General features: G+C 44.8%; 1 protein-coding gene across 2 annotated transcripts; it reads left to right on the forward strand.

Moving 5' to 3' along the window:
• Positions 1-247: 247 nt before the first annotated feature.
• LOC134358108 (transmembrane protein 42-like) lies at positions 248-14,873 on the forward strand. 2 transcript variants are annotated; one of them, XM_063070105.1, is made up of 3 exons: positions 248-509; positions 2,961-3,098; positions 13,344-14,873. In XM_063070105.1, the coding sequence occupies exons 1-3, from the start codon at positions 318-320 to the stop codon at positions 13,482-13,484; spliced, it is 471 nt and encodes a 156-aa protein (XP_062926175.1). In that variant the 5' UTR covers positions 248-317; the 3' UTR covers positions 13,485-14,873. The 2 variants fall into 2 exon arrangements, with proteins under 2 accessions (XP_062926175.1, XP_062926174.1); XM_063070104.1 differs by having other exon boundaries at positions 250-509; positions 2,955-3,098.
• Positions 14,874-20,799: the final 5,926 nt, after the last annotated feature.

Consider the following 20,799-nt stretch of genomic DNA (forward strand, 5'->3'; position numbering starts at 1 on the left):
AACTTTGAAGTGTGTAACAGGAATAGGGTACTAGGATGGTCAAAGATGGGAGGATAAAGTGTGTGTGAGATTGGGTGAAGGGATTTATAATGTAAGTCTATTGCACACTCCGAGCAGAAGGTGGCGGTAATGCACCATTAAGCTGGGTGCCAACCGCCGTAAAAGAAGACACTGCCAGACAGACCGGGAGATAGTTAATGCCGCCATACGTTATACATACGAACCTCTCCCACACCCGGCCGCCTCGCAGGAAGTGACGACAAAGACTTCCGGTCCGGGCATTGCCGGAGTCCGGCCCGGTGGTGCGAGAGCGGCGGATGGCGGGAGCTCGCGGGCCCGGGGCGGCGGTGACGGGAGCTCGCGGGCCCGGGGCCGCGGTGACGGGAGCTCGCGGACCCGGGGCCGCGGTGACGGGCGCTCGAGGGCCCGGGGCCGCGATGGCGGTCGGAGCCGGAGCCTTGGGAGCTGTGGCTGGGGCGGCGGCAAAGTTAGCGCTGGGGGGAGAGAGGGTGAGGCGGCGCCGGCGGTGGGAGATGGACCACTTCAGTGCAAAGAGAGGGATGTGGACTATGGCGAGCGGGCGTTGGGGAATGGCGGGGAGCGGGTCCAGAAACTGGTTAATGGACGAGGAAGGGGAGGTGGACATGATCATGATGGGTGAAGGAAGGGTTAAACCCTTAGTAAAGGGCAAATCCCCAAAGGGAAAGTGACTCTTCTTACATCTCTCCTCCTATTCACATAGATGCAATTTCTTCGGTAAATCCCAATAGGATAACCCTCCCAACCCAGATTTAAGTCATTTAATGACGGGGGAATAAACAAATACTTCATTGCGGTCTTCACAGAGCAAGACAAAAATGTTCCCAGAAATACTGAAGAACTAAGAGCCTAGTGCGACTGAGGAGCTGAAGGAAGCTATTGAAAAATTATGAAACTGAAAACTGATAAATCTGACGAATCCAATGATTTTACAGCCCAGTGTTTGGAAGGAGGTGTCTATGGGATAGTAAATATTGACTTATCATTTTCCAGAGTTCTGTTGATACTGGAAAATTTTCCTATGATTAGAGTTTAGAAAGCTTGACCTTGTTATTTAAGAGAGGAAGGAGAGAAAATGGGTCTGCTGCTGTTTATTCTCAGTGGTAGAGAAAATGTTGGAATCTCCAGTGAAAGGAATAACAACAGATCACACAGACAGGAATCATGGGATTGATCAGAATTGTCATGGATTAATGAAGGGCAAATGGTGTTTGACTAAGCCACTGGAGATTTTCAGGAATGTGATGGGCAGTAACAGTGGATATGGTGCATTTAGATGTTAAGAAACTTTTTGATAACCTGACCTTGGTTGCATGTGGAATTGGGGTTTATATGAATGTGTAGTTTGAGTATTTGTTTATAATAAAAGACACAAGCTGAACTTGAATGGTTCTTCAGTTTGGTGGCTGTGACTATTTGGATATTGCAATGTCATAGCTGATTTCCAATTTTGCTGATGAAATTAATCTGATGTAAATAGAGAGAAGGACATAAATATATTTAAGGAGCTGCAAGATGAATGTGTGGGGTGGGAACCTGGTGGATGGAAATAAAGTGTGAGATCATCAACTCTAGCACTCAAAACAAGAAAACAGTTTTTTTAAAGATAAAATTTGGGAAATGTTCAAAGGGAATGGGGGGGCGGATTCCTTGCATATAAGTCACTAAATACCCACACGTATGTACTTACTGCAAGCAATCAAGAAAACGATGTGTATGATGGCCTTGCTCAAGAAATTTTTCTTTGGTAGGGAAGGGGCTAGTGGACTAAGACAGGAGCAGAATTAGGCTATTTCGTCTATCAAGGCTGCTCCACCATTTCATCATAGCTTATACATCTCCCTCTCAACTCCATTCTCCTGATTAGTCCTTGAAATTTGCCTAATCAAGAACCTCCACCTTAAATACACCCAATGACCTGGCCTCCACAGCTACCTGTGGCAATGAATCTACCACCCTCTGGCTGAAGAAATTCTTCCACATCTCTGTTCTAAATAGATGTCCCTCTATTTTGAGGTTGTACCCTCCGGTCCTGGACTCCCCCACCAAAGGAAACATCCTCTCCACATCCACTCTGTCAAGGCCTTTTCTCATTGAAACCTATTGAATGGTTTTTTTCTAAATCCAGCAAGTTTTCTCCAGTATTTTGAGTACAGGACCAAAGTTGTTTTTTGCAATTGTATGAAGCCTTGCTGAAGCTGCACCTGGGGTACTCTGTACAGAATATTGTTATGTAGGAAATTGTTTACTTGCCACAGTGTGACAGCAGTAAACGTGCTTCCACTCATTTTTGGGAGGGCAGGTTTGTGCTACCGGGAGCGATTGAGTATACTGGGACTGGAGATTACAATCCCAATCCACTCAATGTACCACAAACCCACCAGAGTTTTGAAGAGAGAGAGGGAAACTGAATATACACCAAGTTTTTACAGAGCTTCACAAGCTAGATTTTGTGGGCATGTTGTCCCTGGCTGACAATCATTTAGAACTGAGATGATGACAAACTTCTTCAATGAGTGAATGGTGAATCTTTTGAATTTCTAAAGGATTATGGAGGCTCAGTTATAGAGTTTATTTAAAACAGATGGATAGGTTTCTAGATATTAAGAGAATAGAGGAATAGAGAGATCAAGGATGATCTATGATTCTGGTGATTGCCAGAAGGGCTGAAAGGCCTGTTCCTACTCTTACTCTGTAAATCCTACACTGATATTCATAACTTGTTCAATTGTCCAAGTGTCACTCGACCTTTATTAAGTTTCTGCAGAAGGTATTTGTCCTTTCACTTGAGCCCTAAGGTGGTCCCATCCTGCCAGGTGCATTTAACACCACTAGTGGTTATTACATTTGCAATGTACTAAATGATGAGTCCTTGTTTATTTTTGTTATAGCTCTGAGATTTCACTGTTTTGCAGCTGCAGCTACTACTTCGGGCAGGCTGTGGAGGGCTAGTATTATTCTGCAATGCTTTGATGTGGATGTTTTTTGCAAAAGCCCTGCGATATTCGACTTCAGCGCAAGCTTCCCTGACCAGTGTTGCTTCCAACTTCCTCTCATCAGTAAGTATGAAGGTTGTTTCATGACTATAAAATGGAAATTGCTGGAACAGTGTAGCGGGTGAGACAGCATCTGTGGAAAGAGAGTAGTCAGTATTTCAGATGCAGGTCGCTCCGTCAGATCTGAGAGAGAAAAATACAGCCTAGTCCTGGTAGAAGTGAAGGTAATGAGTGGAACAAAGGGAATATCTCTGATTGGCTGAACTCATCTGTCAGGTGGGATCAGAGTTAAGCTACTGCGACAATGGAATTTGAGGCTATAGTGGTTTGGTATACTGGGACATGAATATTTATTTATTTAGAGATACAGCATGATTGCAAGTCCTTCTGGCCCAACAAGCTCACTTACACCTGTGTGGGCAATTGACCTAACTCGTAGGTCTTTGGAGTGAGTGAGGGAGGAAACCCACACGATCTCGGAGAGAACGTACAGATTTGTTATAGGCAGTGGCGGAAATTGAACCTGGTCACTTGTGCTGTAAAGCGATGTGCTTGCCGTTATGACACTGTTGCACCCACACCCAACACAGTAAGAGTCACACAACACAGAACCAGGCCCTCTGGTCCATATCCAGTTCATTTCCATATACTGAACACTCTCTGAATGAAAAAGTTGTCACTCAGTTTCCTGTTGAATCTTTCCCCTCTCACCTTACGCCCTCTGGTTCTTGATTATCCAGTCCTGGGAAAATGTCTGAATATTGACTCTGTCCATGCCCTTCATAATTTTACACACCTCTAGCTCAACCTCTATCAATCACTCAGTTCCTCAAGTCTTGGCAAATTCCTCATAAATCTCTTCTCTCTTTTCACTCTTTCCAGCTGAATGGCACTGTCCTGTAGCACAGTGACCTAAACTGAACATAATAAGGCCTCACCAATACTCTGTACAATGGCAACATAACATCTTCTGTGCTTAATGTCCTGACTGTGGAAAGCTGGCATGCCAAAAGCCGCCGTTGCTACCTAATCTAGCTTGAAACGCCATGTTCAAAGAACCATATACGGGAGATGATCATAGAAAGGGAAAGAATAGTACAGCACAGAAACATTCTTACTGTTTCAAACTCTTATTATTTCATAAACCTCACATAGGTTTATAAAAGCTTTATGTGTTCCAGAGCAAATAAAGTCAGCTCATCCAAACTCCTTAGAATTGCAGCCTTCATTCCCAGCAACATTGTAGTGCATCTCTTCTGTACTCTGTCTATTGCTACCATACAATTCCTGTAGTGTGTTGACCAGAACTACACAAAATACTCCAAATGTGACTCAGCCAATATTTTGTATAGCTGCAACACAACGTCCCAACTCTTAATACTCAGTGCATTAGCCAATGAATACAACATACCAGCTGCCATTTTTGGTAGCCTATTCACCTCAGTCACCAATTTCAGGAAGCTATGGACTTGTACCCCAAGATCTCTACAGCAATGTTTCTAAGGCCCCCAACCATTTACTCAGTATATTCTATTGTTATTTGCTATCCCAAAATACATTACCTTACACTTGTCTGGAATAAATTCTATCTGCTTCCACCCTGTCAAACTTTCCAGCTGATATAAATTTCCTGTATCCTTGGACAATCTTCTTTACTGCCTATGACTCCACCGGTTTTCATGTCACCTGCAAACTTATCAGTCATACCCTTACATCTCATCCAAGGAAACATGGTCCAAGCAATGATCTCTGTAGTACACCACTTATTACAGAGTTCCAGACAGATAAGCACTCATCCACCACCCTCCCCCTCCCTTTACTTCCTATTATTCATCCAATTTTGTATCTGCACTGCATGGGTTCTTTGTCCTTAAACTAGTAGACTAGGTAAGGGACCTAATCTACTAAAGTCCACGTAAACTACTTCTACTTTGATTTAATCGGTTTTCTTAGTTACCTTCACAAAAAGCTCAATCAGAATTGTGAGACATAATCTTCCCCACTAATAACCATGCTGACTCCTGACCAATACCAGCCTTTCCAAGTGAACACAAATCTTGTCCTTCCAAATCTTGCTCTAATAATTTCCATATCACTGATGTAAGGCTCACTGACTGTTTTTTTCCCCAGACTTAACCCTATTTCCCTTTTGAACAAGGCAACAGTATTGGCTATTCTCTAATCTCTGGTACCTCAATTATGGTGAATGAAGATGCAACAATATCTGTCAGAGGCTCAGCGATCAGTTCCCTTGCTTCCCTTAGCATCCTACCAGACCCTGGGCTCTGATATTTCTAGCCTCCTTCCTGATACAAACATTCTGTAATATATCCCTCCCTTAACTCTCCAGCATCCCTGATTAATACAATCGAGATAAAATGATGGCAGGTAGAAATGGATCTTATTTAGAAAGGAAAAAGGAGTATGTTACCTGAAATACAGAATTGATTGCCAAGTCTGGAAGTCAACATGAGATGATGTTCCACAACCTTACCTTGGGTGTTGTAACAGTGCCAGAGGCCACAGACAGAGGTCAGATTGGAAGTAGTGTGGGTAATTAGTGGTGGCAATTTAAAACTAAGGTCACCCTGTTGTAGTGGATTGTGAACACTGAATGTGGTGCACTAGATTGGAAGAAGTGCATGTGTTTTGCTGCTTAACCTGGGACAACTGTTTGAGTCCTACCTGACATATGATTTCATCAAGGAGTTTCCCACTCACACTTTGGTGCTACCCAGACTAATGTACTTCTCCCGTATTCAGGTTTGATAAAGTATCCCCCACACAAAACCATGCTAATGCCTTACCAAGTGAGGATAAATGTTATCCCTCTGAATCTTATCCAGCAACTTCCCTATAATTGGTGTTAGGCTCACAGAAAGTAGTTTCCAGAGGTTCACGGGGATTTAGTGCCAAGCCACTCAAAGATCAATCTAACCTTTCCCTCATACATAACCTTCCATTTTTCAATCATCTATGTGCCTAGCTAAGAGTTTCTTAAAACCCCTTGATATAGACAATAGGTGCAGGAGTAGGCCATTCGGCCCTTCGAGCCAGCACCGCCATTTGCTGTGATCATAGCTGATCATCCACAATCAGTATCCAGTTCCTGCCTTATCCCCATAACCTTTGATTCTGCTATCTTTAAGAGCTCTATCCATCTCTTTCTTGAAAGCATCCAGAGACTTGGCCTCCACAGCCTTCTGGGGCAGAGCATTCCATATATCCACCACTCTCTGGGTGAAAAAGTTTTTCCTCAACTCCGTTCTAAATGGCCTACCGCTAATTCTTAAACTGTGGCCTCTGGTTCTGGACTCACCCATCAACAGGAACATGCTTCCTGCCTCCAGCGTGTCCAATTCCTTAATAATCTTATATGTTTCAATAAGATCCCCTCTCAGCCTTCCCAATTCCAGAGTATACAAGCCCAGTGGCTCCAATCTTTCAACATACGACAGTCCCGCCATCCCAGGAATTAACCTTGTGAACCTACGCTGCACTCCCTCAATAGCAAGAATGTCCTTCCTCAAATTTGGAGACCAAAACTGCACACGGTACTCCAGGTGTGGTCTCACCAGGGCCCTGTACAACTGCAGAAGGACCTCTTTGCTCTTATACTCAATTCCCCTTGTTATGAAGGCCAGTATGCCATTAGCTTTCTTCACTGCCTGCTGTACTTGCATGCTGGCTTTCAGTGACTGAACTTCAAGAACACCTAGATCTTGTTGTACTTCCCCTTTTCCTAACTTGACTCCATTTAGATAATAATCTGCCTTCCTGTTCTTACCACCAAAGTGGATAACCTCACATTTATCCACATTAAACTGCATCTGCCCACTCACCCAGCCTGTCCAAGTCACCCTGCATTCTTATAACATCCTCCTCACATTTCACACTGCCTCCCAACTTTGTGTCATCGGCAAATTTGCTAACGTTACTTGTAATTCCCTCATCTAAATCATTAATATATATTGTAAACAGCTGCGGTCCCAGCACTGAACCCTGCGGTACCCCACTGGTCACCGCCTGCCAATCCGAAAGGGACCCGTTAATCGTTACTCTTTGTTTTCTGTCAGCCAGCCAATTTTCAATCCATGTCAGTACTCTGCCCCCAATACCATGTGCCCTAATTTTGCCCACTAATCTCCTATGTGGGACTTTATCAAAGGCTTTCGGGAAGTCCAGGTACACTACATCCACTGGCTCTCCCTTGTCCATTTTCATAGTTACATCCTCAAAAAATTCCAGAAGATTAGTCAAGCATGATTTCCCCTTCGTAAATCCATGCTGACTCTTACCGATCCTGTTTCTGCTATCCAGATGTGTTGTAATTTCATCTTTTATAATTGACTTCAGCATCTTTCCCACCACCGACGTCAGGCTAACCGGTCTATAATTCCCTGTTTTCTCTCTTCCTCCCCTTCTTGAAGAGAGGGACAACATTAGCCACCCTCCAATCCACAGGAACTGATCCTGAATCTATAGAACACTGGAAAATGATTACCAATGCGTCCACGATTTCTAAAGCCACCTCCTTAAGTACCCTGGGATGCAGACCATCAGGTCCTGGGGACTTATCAGCCTTCAGATCCAACAGTCTATCCAACACCATTTCCTGCCTAATATAAATTTCCTTCAATTCATCCATTACCCTAGGTCCTTTGGCCACTATTACATCTGGGAGATTGTTTGTGTCTTCCCTAGTGAAGACAGATTCAAAGTACCTGTTCAACTCGTCTGCCATTTCCTGTTCCCCATAATAAATTCACCCGCTTCTGTTTTCAAGGGCCCAATTTTGGTCTTAACTATTTTTTTCCTTTTCACATACCTAAAGAAGCTTTTACTATCCTCCTTTATATTATACATAGAAAATAGGTGCAGGAGTAGGCCATTCGGCCCTTCGAACCTGCACCGCCATTTATTATGATCATGGCTGATCATCCAACTCAGAACCCCGCCCCAGCCTTCCCTCCATACCCCCTGACCCCCGTAGCCACAAGGGCCATATCTAACTCCCTCTTAAATCTAGCCAATGAACTGGCCTCAACTGTTTCCTGTGGCAGAGAATTCCACAGATTCACCACTCTCTGTGTGAAGAAGTTTTTCCTAATCTCGGTCCTAAAACGCTTCCCCTTTATCCTCAAACTGTGACCCCTCGTTCTGGATTTCCCCAACATCGGGAACAATCTTCCTGCATCTAGCCTGTCCAATCCCTTTAGGATCTTATACGTTTCAATCGGATCCCCCCTCAATCTTCTAAATTCCAACGAGTACAAGCCTAGTTCATCCAGTCTTTCTTCATATGAAAGTCCTGCCATCCCAGGAATCAATCTGGTGAACCTTCTTTGTACTCCCTCTATGGCAAAGATATCTTTCCTCAGATTAGGGGACCAAAACTGCACACAATACTCCAGGTGTGGTCTCACCAAGGCCTTGTACAACTGCAGTAGTACCTCCCTGCTCCTGTACTCGAATCCTCTCGCTATAAATGCCAGCATACCATTTGCCTTTTTCACCGCCTGCTGTACCTGCATGCCCACTTTCAATGACTGGTGTATAATGACACCTATTCTTGGCTAGTTTACCTTCGTACCTCATTTTTTTCTCAGCGTATTGCCTTTTTAGTTACCTTCTGTTGCTCTTTAAAAGTTTCCCAATCCTCCAGCTTCCCACTCATCTTTGCTATGTTATACTTCTTCTCTTTTATTTTTATACTGTCCATTACTTCCCTTGTCAGCCACGGCCTCCCCTTACTCCCCTTAGGATCCTTCTTCCTCTTTGGAACAAACTGATCCTGCACCTTCTGCATTATTCCCAGAAACACTTGCCATTGCTGTTCCACTGTCATCCCTGCTGGAGTATTGTTCCATTGAACTTTGGCCAGCTCCTCCCTCATATCACCATAGTTCCCTTTGTTCAACTGTAATACTGACACTTCCGAGTTTCCCTTCTCCCTCTCAGATTGTAGATTAAAACTTTTCATATTATGGTCACTACCTCCTAATGGCTCCTTTACCTCGAGGTCCCTGATCAAATCCGGTTCATTGCACAACACTAAATCTAGAATTGTGTTCTCTCTGGTAGGCTCCAGTACCAGCTGTTCTAAGAATCCATCTCGGAGGGACTCCACAAACTCCCTTTCTTGGGGTCCAGTACCAACCTGATTCCTCCAGTCTACCTGCATGTTGAAGTCCCCATAACAACTGTAGCATTACCTTTGCGACATGCCAATTTTAACTCTTGATTCAACTTATACCCTACATCCAGACTACTGTTTGGGGGCCTGTAGATAACTCCCATTAGGGTCTTTCTACCCTTAGAATTTCTCAGTTCTATCCATACTGACTCTACGTCTCCTGATCCTATGTCCCTCCTCGCAAGGGACTGAATATCATTCCTCACCAACAGGGCCACCCCACCCCCTCTGCCCATCAACCTGTCCTTTCGATAGGACGTATACCCTTGAATATTCATTTCCCAGGCCCTGTCCACTTGAAGCCATGTCTCTGTTATTCCCACAACATCATACTTACCAATTTCCAACTGAGCCTCAAGCTCATCCACTTTATTTCTTATTCTCCGTGCATTCATATACAATACTTTTAATTCATTACTCCCCTCACCTCCCATATCAATTCCAATCTCACTTGGCCATACTGTACGATCCCTTCTTGAGCTTTCTGCTCTGTTGATTCTGCTGTCTTTCTTAACTTTTCTTATTCTCACTTTCCCTTTATCTCCATCTTTATATTTCCAGTTCGTCCCCTCCCCCCCCCCCCACTACTTAGTTTAAACACACCCGTGTTGCAGAGGCAAACCTGCCTGCCAGAATGCTGGTGCCCCGCTTATTAAGGTGCAACCCGTCCCTTTTGTACAATTCATCCTTACCCCGAAACATACCCCAATGGTCCAAGAATGTAAATCCTTGCTTCCTGCACTAGTTCCTCAGCCACACATTCAGATCCATTATCTCTCTGTTCTTGACCACTCCAGCACGAGGAACTGGAAGCAAACTGGAGATAACCACCCTGGAAGTCCTGCTTTTCAGCTTTCTTCTGAGTTCTCTGAAATCACGCTGTAGAATGTCTTTCCTCTTCTTCCCCATGTCATTTGTGCCCACATGCACCATCACTTCCTGATGTTCATCTTCACTCTTGAGGATTCCCTGCAATCGGTCCGTGACATCCTGGATCCCGGCACCAGGGAGGCAACACACTATCCTTCAATCGTGCCTGTTGCCACAGAAATCCCTTTCTGTACCTCTCACTATGGAATCCCCTACTACCACGGCTCTACCTGACGTCTGTCTCCTCAGCTTTGCTTCAGCGCCAATTGTTGACTCGCAGACCTGACCACCTCTCAGGCTGGCATCATCTTCTGTCCCGACAGCTTCCAAGAGGGTGAACTTGTTTATGAGAGGCACATCCCCCGGGGTCTCCTGTACTTCAAGCACCCTTTCTTCGCTCATCGTAGCCCCCCTTCTCTCTTCCAGTATCCTCGGTGTAACTACCTCCATATCTCCTCTACTACCATCCTTATCAGAGCGTTCTCTGTACCCACCACTCTCTGGTTAAAAAAAAAAATGATTTCTGTACTTTCCTCCAATTACTTAAAATTATGCTGCCTTTCTGCCCTGGAAAAAAGTCTGGCCATCTACTCAATCTATGCCTCTTATCATCTTGTACAGTGGCACGCAAAAGTTTGGACACCCCTGGTCAGAATTTCTGTTACTGTGAATAGCTAAGCAAGTAAAAGATGACCTGATTTCCAAAAGGCATAAAGTTAAAGATGATACATTTCTTTAATATTTTAAGCAAAAAAACTTGTTTATTTCCATCTTTTACAGTTTCAAAATAACAAAAAAGGAAAAGGGCTCGAAGCAAAAGTTTGGGCACCCTGCATGGCAATACTTAGTAACACCCCCTTTGGCAAGTATCACAGCTTGTAAACGCTTTCTGTAGCCAGCTGAGAGTCTTTCAATTCTTGTTTGGGGGATTTTCGTCCATTCTTCCTTGCAAAAGGCTTCTAGTTCTGTGAGATTCTTGGGTCGTCTTGTATGCACTGCTCTTTTGAGGTCTATCCACAGATTCTCGATGATGTTTAGGTCAGGGGACTGTGAGGGCCATGGCAAAATCTTCAGCTTGTGCCTCTTGAGGTAGTCCATTGTGGATTTTGAGGTGTGTTTAGGATCATTATCCTGTTGTAGAAGCCATCCTCTTTTCATCTTCATTTTTTTTTACAGACGGTGTGATGTTTGCTTCCAGAATTTGCTGGTATTTAATTGACTTCATTCTTTTCTCTACCAGTAAATGCTCCCCATGCCACTGGCTACAGCACAAGCCCAAAGTATGATTGATCCACCCTGTGCTTAACAATTGGAGAAGGGTTCTTTTCATGAAATTCTGCACCCTTTTTTCTCCAAACATACCTTTGCTCATTGCGGCCAAAAAGTTCTATTCAAAAGGTTCAAAGGAACATGTAAACAAACCTGATGCATTTTGGAAACAAGTCCTGTGGACTGATGAAGTTAAAATAGAACTTCTTGTCTGCAATGAGCAAAGGTATGTTTGGAGAAAAAAGGGTGCAGAATTTCATGAAGAGAACTCCTCTCCAACTGCTAAGCACGGGGGTGGATCGATCATGCTTTGGGCTTGTGTTGCAGCCAGTGGCACGGGGAACACTTACTGGTAGAGGGAAGAATGAATTCAATTAAATACCAGCAAATTCTGGAAGCAAACATCACACCATCTGTAAAAAAAAAGCCGAAGATGAAAAGAGGATGGCTTCTACAACAGGATAATGAACCTAAGCACACCTCAAAATCCACAATGGACTACCTCAAGAGGCACAAGCTGAAGGTTTTGCCATGACCCGCACAGTCCCCCAACCTAAACATCATCGAAAATCTGTGGATAGACCTTGAAAGAGCAGTGCTTGCAAGATGGCCCAAGAATCTCACAGAACTAGAAGCCTTTTGCAAGGAAGAATGGGTGAAAATCCCCAAACAAGAATTGAAAGACTCTTAGCTGGCTACAGAAAGCGTTTACAAGCTGTGATACTTGCCAAAGGGGGTGTTACTAAGTACTGACCTTGCAGGGTGCCCAAACCTTTGCTTTGGGCCCTTTTCCTTTATTTTGAAACTGTAAAAGATGGAAATAAAAAAGTTTTTTTGCTTAAAATAGTAAAGAAATGTATCATCTTTAACTTTATGCCTTTTGGAAATTAGGTCATATTTTACTTGCTTAGATATTCACAGTAACAGAAATTTTGACCAGGGGTGCCCAAACTTTTGCATGTACTGTACACCTCTCATCCTTTTCTGCAGCAAAGAGAAAAGCCCTAGCTTGCCAACCTATCTGCATAAGACATGTTCTCTAATCCAGGCCACATCCTGTTAAATCTCTAATGCACTCTCTCAAAAATTTCCACGTCCTTCTTATAATGAGGCGACCAGAACTGAACACAATATTCCAAGTGTGGTCTAACCAAGGTTTCTCGAGCTACAAATTGATCTTCCAAAGTGAATCACTTCACATTTTTCTGGGTTGAACTCCATTTGCCACTTCTCAGCCAAATTCTGCAACTTGTTAGTGAACTGTTTTAACCTACAACACCATTCTACACTGTCTATAGCTCTGTCACCCTTCCTATTATCTGTAAACTTACTAACCCACACTTCCACTTCCTTATCCAAGTCATTTATAAAAATCACAGGGAGTAGGGGTTCCAGAACACGACTGGTCGCTGACCTCCAGGCAAAATACACTCCATCTACAACAATCCTTTGCCTTCTATGGGTAAGCCGATTCTGTATCCACACAGCCAGATTTCCTTGGATCTCATACCTCTTGACTTCCTGTAACTCTAGAGCCCTGTCTGTTTCTTGCTTCCTAAATTGGGCAAGGCTGGACAAAGCTGGAAATTTTTCTCTGGAGTGTTGGTGGTTGAAGCCCAATAGAAGTTTATAAATTATGAAAGGTACAGGTACACAGAATCTTTTTTTCCAGCAAAAATGTCAGATACTAGAGGATCCAGGTTGAAGTTGACAGGGGGTGAGTTTAAAGACATGCAAGGCAGGTATATTTTACACACAGTGCCTGGAATATGCTGCTGGGGAAGTGTGGAATCAGATATGATAGCACCATTTAAGCGTTCCTTAACACTTGCAGATGTCGGGACTGGAGGAATGTAGAGCATGTGCAGGGCGGGCAGACGGGATTAGTAAGTTTGGCATCGGGGTTCTGAAGGCACTGTATGTTTGCTGAAGAATTTTTTATATTTGATATCAAAGCAGAGTCTTTATTCCAGGCTTTTCTTGGAAAGTTGCTGTTTGGAGAAGTTCACAAGCTGTTATGGTGGGTTGGCATCACAATGACCCTCTGCGGATTGCTGCTGCTCCACACAGTCAAGGACATGGACCAGAGTAACACTTACAAGAAAGAGGAATGAGGTGGAGGCTACGAAAGCAGGGAAATACTCAGACTGTTGGGAGCGCTGTGCAGTGTGTGGTCCTGTAACACCTTTTGTTGAAACAACACAGATTTTCCTCAGTATTGTTACGTGAAGGTTTTCACTGTGTGAAGGAGTAAGTAAGATGCTGGTAGGTTCATCCTGCCTTGTATCCTGAGCATCCATTGAATTCTTGGCTTAAGGAGCTCTGAGCCATCTCTCCCCACACAGCCTCCACTCCAGTTTGCCCTCCCTTTTTTTGTAGCAGTACAGTGATCTCCATGTCCTACTCTGTGACACATGCTGCTGACTCCTCATTAAATCTTTACCCAGGAGTACTTTTAAAGCTTCTAAAATCAGAGTCATACAGTCATATAAGCACCATGTCCAATACAACCATACCTGTACATAATGCAACTAGGTTTGAATCTGGCCTGTTAAGACAAAAGTGCAGTCCATATAGAGATTCTTCATATTGATGACTACTTTTCTATTTTCTTGTCTCCTGACTGACTTTCCATAACATACAGTCAGTTTAGTTCAAGCTGGTTTATCTTTGGCAGTGTATCTCCTTCCTCAGGTGTTCCAATGTTTACATTTCTCATCCCTAAGTTTCACTATTTTACCATATTCCCAGTAGCCTCTGCATGTTAGTTATGTTGGTTTCAACTTTCCCCACATAATGCAAACCGTCAGACTACCATTGGAAGCCTCTGCTCTGTTCTGAAATTCCCTCATCAAATGCCTTCCATTCTCCACTCCAACATCCAACACTGTTTCTACGGGGTTGTTTTCCCCCACCAGCTCCAAACACAGACGAGGACTATAAAAGCACAGCACTGGATGTTGAAGTGAAAAGCTGCTAATGCAGGTGTTTGGGAGCCGCAGGTGACCAAGGCCATTGAAATCTGTCAGTTCAAACAGAGAAGTGCTGTATGTTTGTTCTGTATTGTGTACTGAGCCCATTGCTTGCTGTCCGAAACAAAGATAAATTTGTATTTCGCTCTTTTCAGTGTGCACTGCAAAAGAGAGCAGTAGTTTTAGGCTTACTAGCACTGGTCACACAAATGTACTGTATTTAGGTAGAATTGAATGGGATAAGCTATACTGTTCTGGGGTCATTCCATAAAAATTCCCACCATCCTACTCATTTATCATGCAGATCTTTGACTTTACAGATAGTTGAGATTGCTCACATTCAGCTTGAGGAATTAAGGACTGCTTTGGTTAATAAATTCAGAGGCTGAATGATAATGTGATGTAGTCCTTCACCAGTGGACCATACTGAAGGGGGGAAGTTGATCAAATAAGGCAGTGATGCTCAAACTTGTTTAGAGGACTTCTTTCTTCCTGCTTGTAAGTAACATTTGTTATAAAATTAATATTTTATTGCTGGGTGTGTAAAGTTTTGATTTAAAACTTTAAAGAAGGGTATTCCTGTGTCTCACTACAGGTCCTTGCTGTGATCTGTTCCCACATTTGTTCGACTACAGACTAATTCTTTGGAAGTACTCATGATCTGAATCACTGCTAAAATCAAACACAAAGCTGCATAGTACTTTCAGCAGTACTGTATTACTGAAACACTAAAAGACACTTGCTTCATCTATTAATTTAGGATTACCTCAACATATATACATTCATCCTTACCAAAATGGTGTGACCCAGGACTTGCAAAGGGAACGTTTCCATTGAAATATTCACAGATGGCAGTGGAGGCCAAGTTATAGGGGATATTTAAAGCAGAGATCATAGATTCTTGATTAGTAAGGGCATCAGTGGTTATAAGACCACAAGTGGAATATGTGTCTAGATGGGCTCACTTTTGTAGCTGGTGGAAACTGCAAAGAACAGTCCTCTGAATATGGAGGCCGATGAGGTGGAAGAGAAAGATACATTAAGGACATTTAACAGATTCTTAAGTAGGCACATGTAAGAAGAATGGAGGGCTATGTGGGATTGATCTTGGAGTGTGTTAAAGAGCTGGCACAATGTTGTGCGATGAAGGGCCTGAACTCTGCTGTACAGTTCTGTGATGAAGGGATCTTGTACATTCCAGCTGAGATGTGGTTAAATGCTCTGTCCACTCAGGCTGAGGGGAAGACATTCCCAAAGCACCTCGAAAGACTCATCGAAGGACAAAGATAATGAAGACAGAGGAACTGAGATCACAGGATGGGGAGAGGATTGGATAGCTTTGAGGTCATGTGGTATCCCCTCAAAAACCTGATCTCATTGTCAATCATGGTATATTTAGAAAGATTACTTGCAGGGATGACTTACAGCGGCCTGAAAAGCTTGAGCACGTAGATATTAAGGAAGAAGATGTGCAGTAGCTTTGGGAAAGCATCAAGTTCGATAAGTCACCAGGACCGGATGAGATGTACCCCAGGTTACTGTGGGAGGCGAGGGAGGAGACTGCTGAGCCTCTGGCGATGATCTTTGCATCATCAATGGGGACGGGAGAGGTTCTGGAGGATTGGAGGGTTGTGGATGTTGTTCCTTTATTCAAGAAAGGGAGTAGAGAAATTATAGACTAGTGAGTCTTACTTCGGTGGTTGGTAAGTTGATGGAGAAGATCCTAAGAGACAGGATTTATGAACATTTGGAGAGGCATAGTATGATTACAAAAGGTCAGCATAGCTTTGTCAAAGGCAGGTCGTGCCTTACGAGCATGAATGAATTTTTTGAGGATGTGACTAAACACATTGATGATGGTAGAGCAGTAGATGTGGTATATATGGATTTCAGCAAGGCATTTAAAAGGGTACCCTATGCAATGTTTTTTGAGAAAGTAAGGAGGCATGGGATCCAAGGGGAAATTGCTTTGTGGATCCAGAACCAGTTTGTTCACAGAAGGCAAAGAGTGGTTGAAGTGGGTCGTATTCTGCATGGAGGCCGGTGAGCAGTGGTATGCCTCGGGGATCTATTCTGGGACCCTTACTCAATATGATTTTTATAAATGACCTGGATGAAGTGGAGGGATGGGTTAATAAATTTGCTGATGACACAAAGGTTGGGGTGTTGTGAATAGTGTGGAAGGCTGTCAGGGGTTACAGTGGGACATTGATAGGATGCAAAACTGGGCTGAGAAGTGGCAGATGGAGTTCAACCCAGATAAGTGTGAGGTGGTTCATTTTGGTAGGTCAAATATGATGGCAGAATATAGCATTAATGGTAAGACTCTTGGCAGTGTGGAGGATCAGAGGGATCTTGGGGTCAGAGTCCATAGGACACTCAAGGCTGCTGCACAGGTTGACTCTGTGGTTAAGAAAGCATACAGTGCATTGGCCTTCATCAATCATGGGATTTAGTTTAGGAGCCGAGAGGTAATGTTGCAGCTATATAGGACCCTGGTCAGACCCCACTTGGAGTACTGTGCTCAGTTCTGGTCATCTTACTACAGGAAGGATGTAGAAACTATAAAAAGGGTGCAGAGGAGATTTACAAGGATGTTGCCTGGATTGGGGAGCATGCCTTATGAGAATAGGTTGAGTGAACTCAGCCTTTTCTCCTTGGAGCGACAAAGGATGAGGTGACCTGATAGATGAGGATAGTCGGAGGCTTTTCCTAGGGCTGAAATGGCTAGCATGAGAGGGCACAGTTTTAAGGTGCTTGGGAGTAGGTACAGAGGGGATGTCAGGGGTAAGTTCTTTACGCAGAGAATGGTGAGTACGTGGAATGGGCTGCCGGCAAAGGTGGTGGAGGTGGAAACTATAGGGTTTTTTAAGAGACTCCTGGACAGATACATGGAGCTCAGGAAAATAGAGGGCTATGGGTAACCCTAGTAATTTCTAACGTAAGGACATGTTCGGCACAGCTTTGTGGGCCAAAGGGCCTGTATTGTACTGTAGGTTTTCTGTGTTAATATTTCTGACAATGAGACTTTACTGAAACATTAACTCATGTTCTGTCTGCACACAGTGACACCATCACCCATAGATAACACTGTCACTGGACATGTAAATACCACCTCCTACTATAAATTATATTATTGCTCTTATGTACTATACACTTGTTCTGGTTCTAGTCCATAAGACAGGAGCAGGTTTAGGCCATCAAGTCTGCTCCGCCATTCCATCATGGCTGATCCCAGATCCAACAACCCCATTCACGTCGTCTCCCTCAGATTCCACCGTCAACTCCTGGGCCCTCAGAGGCTCCATCTTCCTCTCACCCCAACCATCCCCTCTCCACTGACACCCCCAGCCTCCCCCCTCCCCCCTCTGATCCCAGCTCTCATCCGTGCCGGGTCGTTACCATCCCCTCCGACCTTCAACTGTCGGAGGCAGAACGCTCTGTCCTCAGTAAGGGCCTCACCTTTGTCCCCCTTCGCCCACACCTCAGCGAGTTCCGTGTTCGCCATGATGCGGAACTTTTCTTCCGCCGTCTCCGTCTCCAAGCCTACTTCTTCGGCAAGGACTCTTCCACCCCCACCGATGACCCCTTCTCCCGTCTTCAACCCTCCTCTTCTTCATGGGCACCCCGCTCTGGTCTTCTGCCTGCTCTGGATCTCTTTATCGCTAATTGCCGACGGGACATCAACCGTCTCGACTTCACCGCACCTTGTTCCCATTCCAACCTCGCTCCTTCGGAACGCTCTGCTCTCCACTCCCTCCACACTAATCCTAACCTTATTATTAAACACGCCGATAAGGGGGGTGCTGTTGTAGTCTGGCGTATTGACCTCTACCTTGCTGAGGCACAGCGACAACTCGCGGATACCTCCTCTTATTTACCCCTCGATCGTGACCCCACTAAGGAGCACCAGGCCATTGTCTCCCACACCATCACCGACTTTATCCGCTCAGGGGATCTCCCATCCACTGCTACCAACCTTATAGTTCCCACACCCTGGACTTCCCATTTCTACCTCCTACCCAAGATCCACAAACCTGCCTGTCCTGGCCGACCTATTGTCTCAGCTTGCTCCTGCCCCACCGAACTCATTTCTGCATACTTCGACACGGTTTTATCCCCCCTTGTTCAATCCCTTCCGACCTATGTTCGTGACACTTCTCACACTCTTAAACTTTTCGATGATTTTAAGTTCCCTGGCCCCCACCGCTTTATTTTCACCATGGATGTCCAGTCCCTATATACTTCCATCCCCCATCAGGAAGGTCTCAAAGCTCTATGCTTCTTTTTGGATTCCAGACCTAACCAGTTCCCCTCTACCATCACTCTGCTCCGTCTAGCGGAATTAGTCCTTACTCTTAATAATTTCTCCTTTGGCTCCTCCCACTTCCTGCAAACTATGGGCACCCGTATGGGTCCTAGCTATGCCTGCCTTTTCGTTGGCTTTGTGGAACAATCTATGTTCCATGCCTATTCTGGTATCTGTCCCTCACTTTTCCTTTGCTACATCGATGACTGCATTGGCGCTGCTTCCTGCACGCATGCAGAACTCGTTGACTTTATTAACTTTGCCTCCAACTTTCACCCTGCCCTCAAGTTTACCTGGTCCATTTCCGACACCTCCCTCCACCTTTTAGATCTTTCTGTCTCTGTCTCTGGAGACAGCTTATGCACTGATGTCTACTATAAGCCTACTGACTCTCACAGCTATCTGGACTATTCATCTTCTCACCCTGTCTCTTGCACAAACGCCATCCCCTTCTTGCAATTCCTCCGTCTCCGTCGCATCTGCTCTCAGGGTGAGGCTTTTCATTCTAGGACGAGGGAGATGTCCTCCCTTTTTAAAGAAAGGGGCTTCCCTTCCTCCACTATCAACTCTGCTCTTAAATGCATCTCCCCCATTTCACGTACATCTGCTCTCACTCCATCCTCCCACCACCCCACTAGGAATAGGGTTCCCCTGGTCCTCACCTACCACCCCACCAGCCTCCGGGTCCAACATATTATTCTCCGTAACTTCTGCCACCTCCAATGGGATCCCACCACTAAGCACATCTTTCCCTCCCCCACTCTCTCTGCATTCCGCAGGGATCGCTCCCTACACAACTTCCTTGTCCATTCGTCCCCTCCATCCCTCCCCACTGATCTCCCTCCTGGTACTTATCCGTGTAAGCGGAACAAATGCTACACATGCCCTTACACTTCCTCCCTTACCACCATTCAGGGCCCCAAACAGTCCTTCCAGGTGAGGCAACACTTCACCTGTGAGTCGGCTGGGGTGATATACTGCGTCCGGTGCTCCCGATGTGGCCTTTTGTATATTGGTCGCAGACTGGGAGACCGCTTTGCTGAACATCTACGCGCTGTCTGCCAGAGAAAGCAGGATCTCCCAGTGTCCACACATTTTAATTCCACATCCCATTCCCATTCTGACATGTCTATCCATGGCCTCCTCTACTGTAAAGATGAAGCCACACTCAGGTTGGAGGAACAACACCTTATATTCCGTCTGGGTAGCCTCCAACCTGATGGCATGAACATCAACTTCTCTAACTTCCGCTAATGCCCCACCACCCCCTCGTACCCCATCTGTTACTTATTTTTATACACACATTCTTTCTCTCACTCTCCTTTTTCTCCCTCTGTCCCTCTGAATATACCCCTTGCCCATCCTCTGGGTCCCCCCCCCCACCTCCTTGTCTTTCTTCCCGGACCTCCTGTCCCATGATCCTCTCGTATCCCCTTTTGCCTATCACCTGTCCAGCTCTCGGCTCCATCCCTCCCCCTCCTGTCTTCTCCTATCATTTTGGATCTCCCCCTCCCCTCCAACTTTCAAATCCCTTACTCACTCTTCCTTCAGTTAGTCCTGACGAAGGGTCTCGGCCTGAAACGTCGACTGTATCTCTTCCTATAGATGCTGCCTGGCCTGCTGCGTTCACCAGCAACTTTGAAGTGTGTTACCCCATTCACCTGCCTTCTTGCTATGAAATGCACAGCTTCTGCCTTAAACATACCCATGGACTTGACCTCCACAGCAGTCTGTGACAGAGCATTACGCAGATTCACTACTCTCTGGCTAAAAAAAAATCCTCATTACCTCTGTTCTAAAAGGTCGCCTCTCAATTTTGAGGCTGTGCCCTCTAGTTCTGGATACCCCACCATAGGAAACTTCCTCTCCACATCCACCCTATCTAGTCCTTTCAACATTCAGTAGGCTCTAATGAGATCCCCCCCACCCCCCGCATTCTTCTAAATTCCAGCAAGTGCAGGCCCAAAACTACCAAATACTCCTCATATGTTAACCCCTTCATTCCTGGAATCATCCTTGTGAACCTCCTGGACCCTCTCCAATGACAACACATCCTTCTGTGATCATACACATCTTTACAGCATTTTGTTATAGTCAGAATTACATTAATACAGCAGAATCAGACATTATCTGATTTTATTGGTCTTC

This window comes from Mobula hypostoma, chromosome 17 (assembly GCF_963921235.1).
Source record: "Mobula hypostoma chromosome 17, sMobHyp1.1, whole genome shotgun sequence".
In the NCBI taxonomy this organism is placed as follows: domain Eukaryota; kingdom Metazoa; phylum Chordata; class Chondrichthyes; order Myliobatiformes; family Myliobatidae; genus Mobula; species Mobula hypostoma.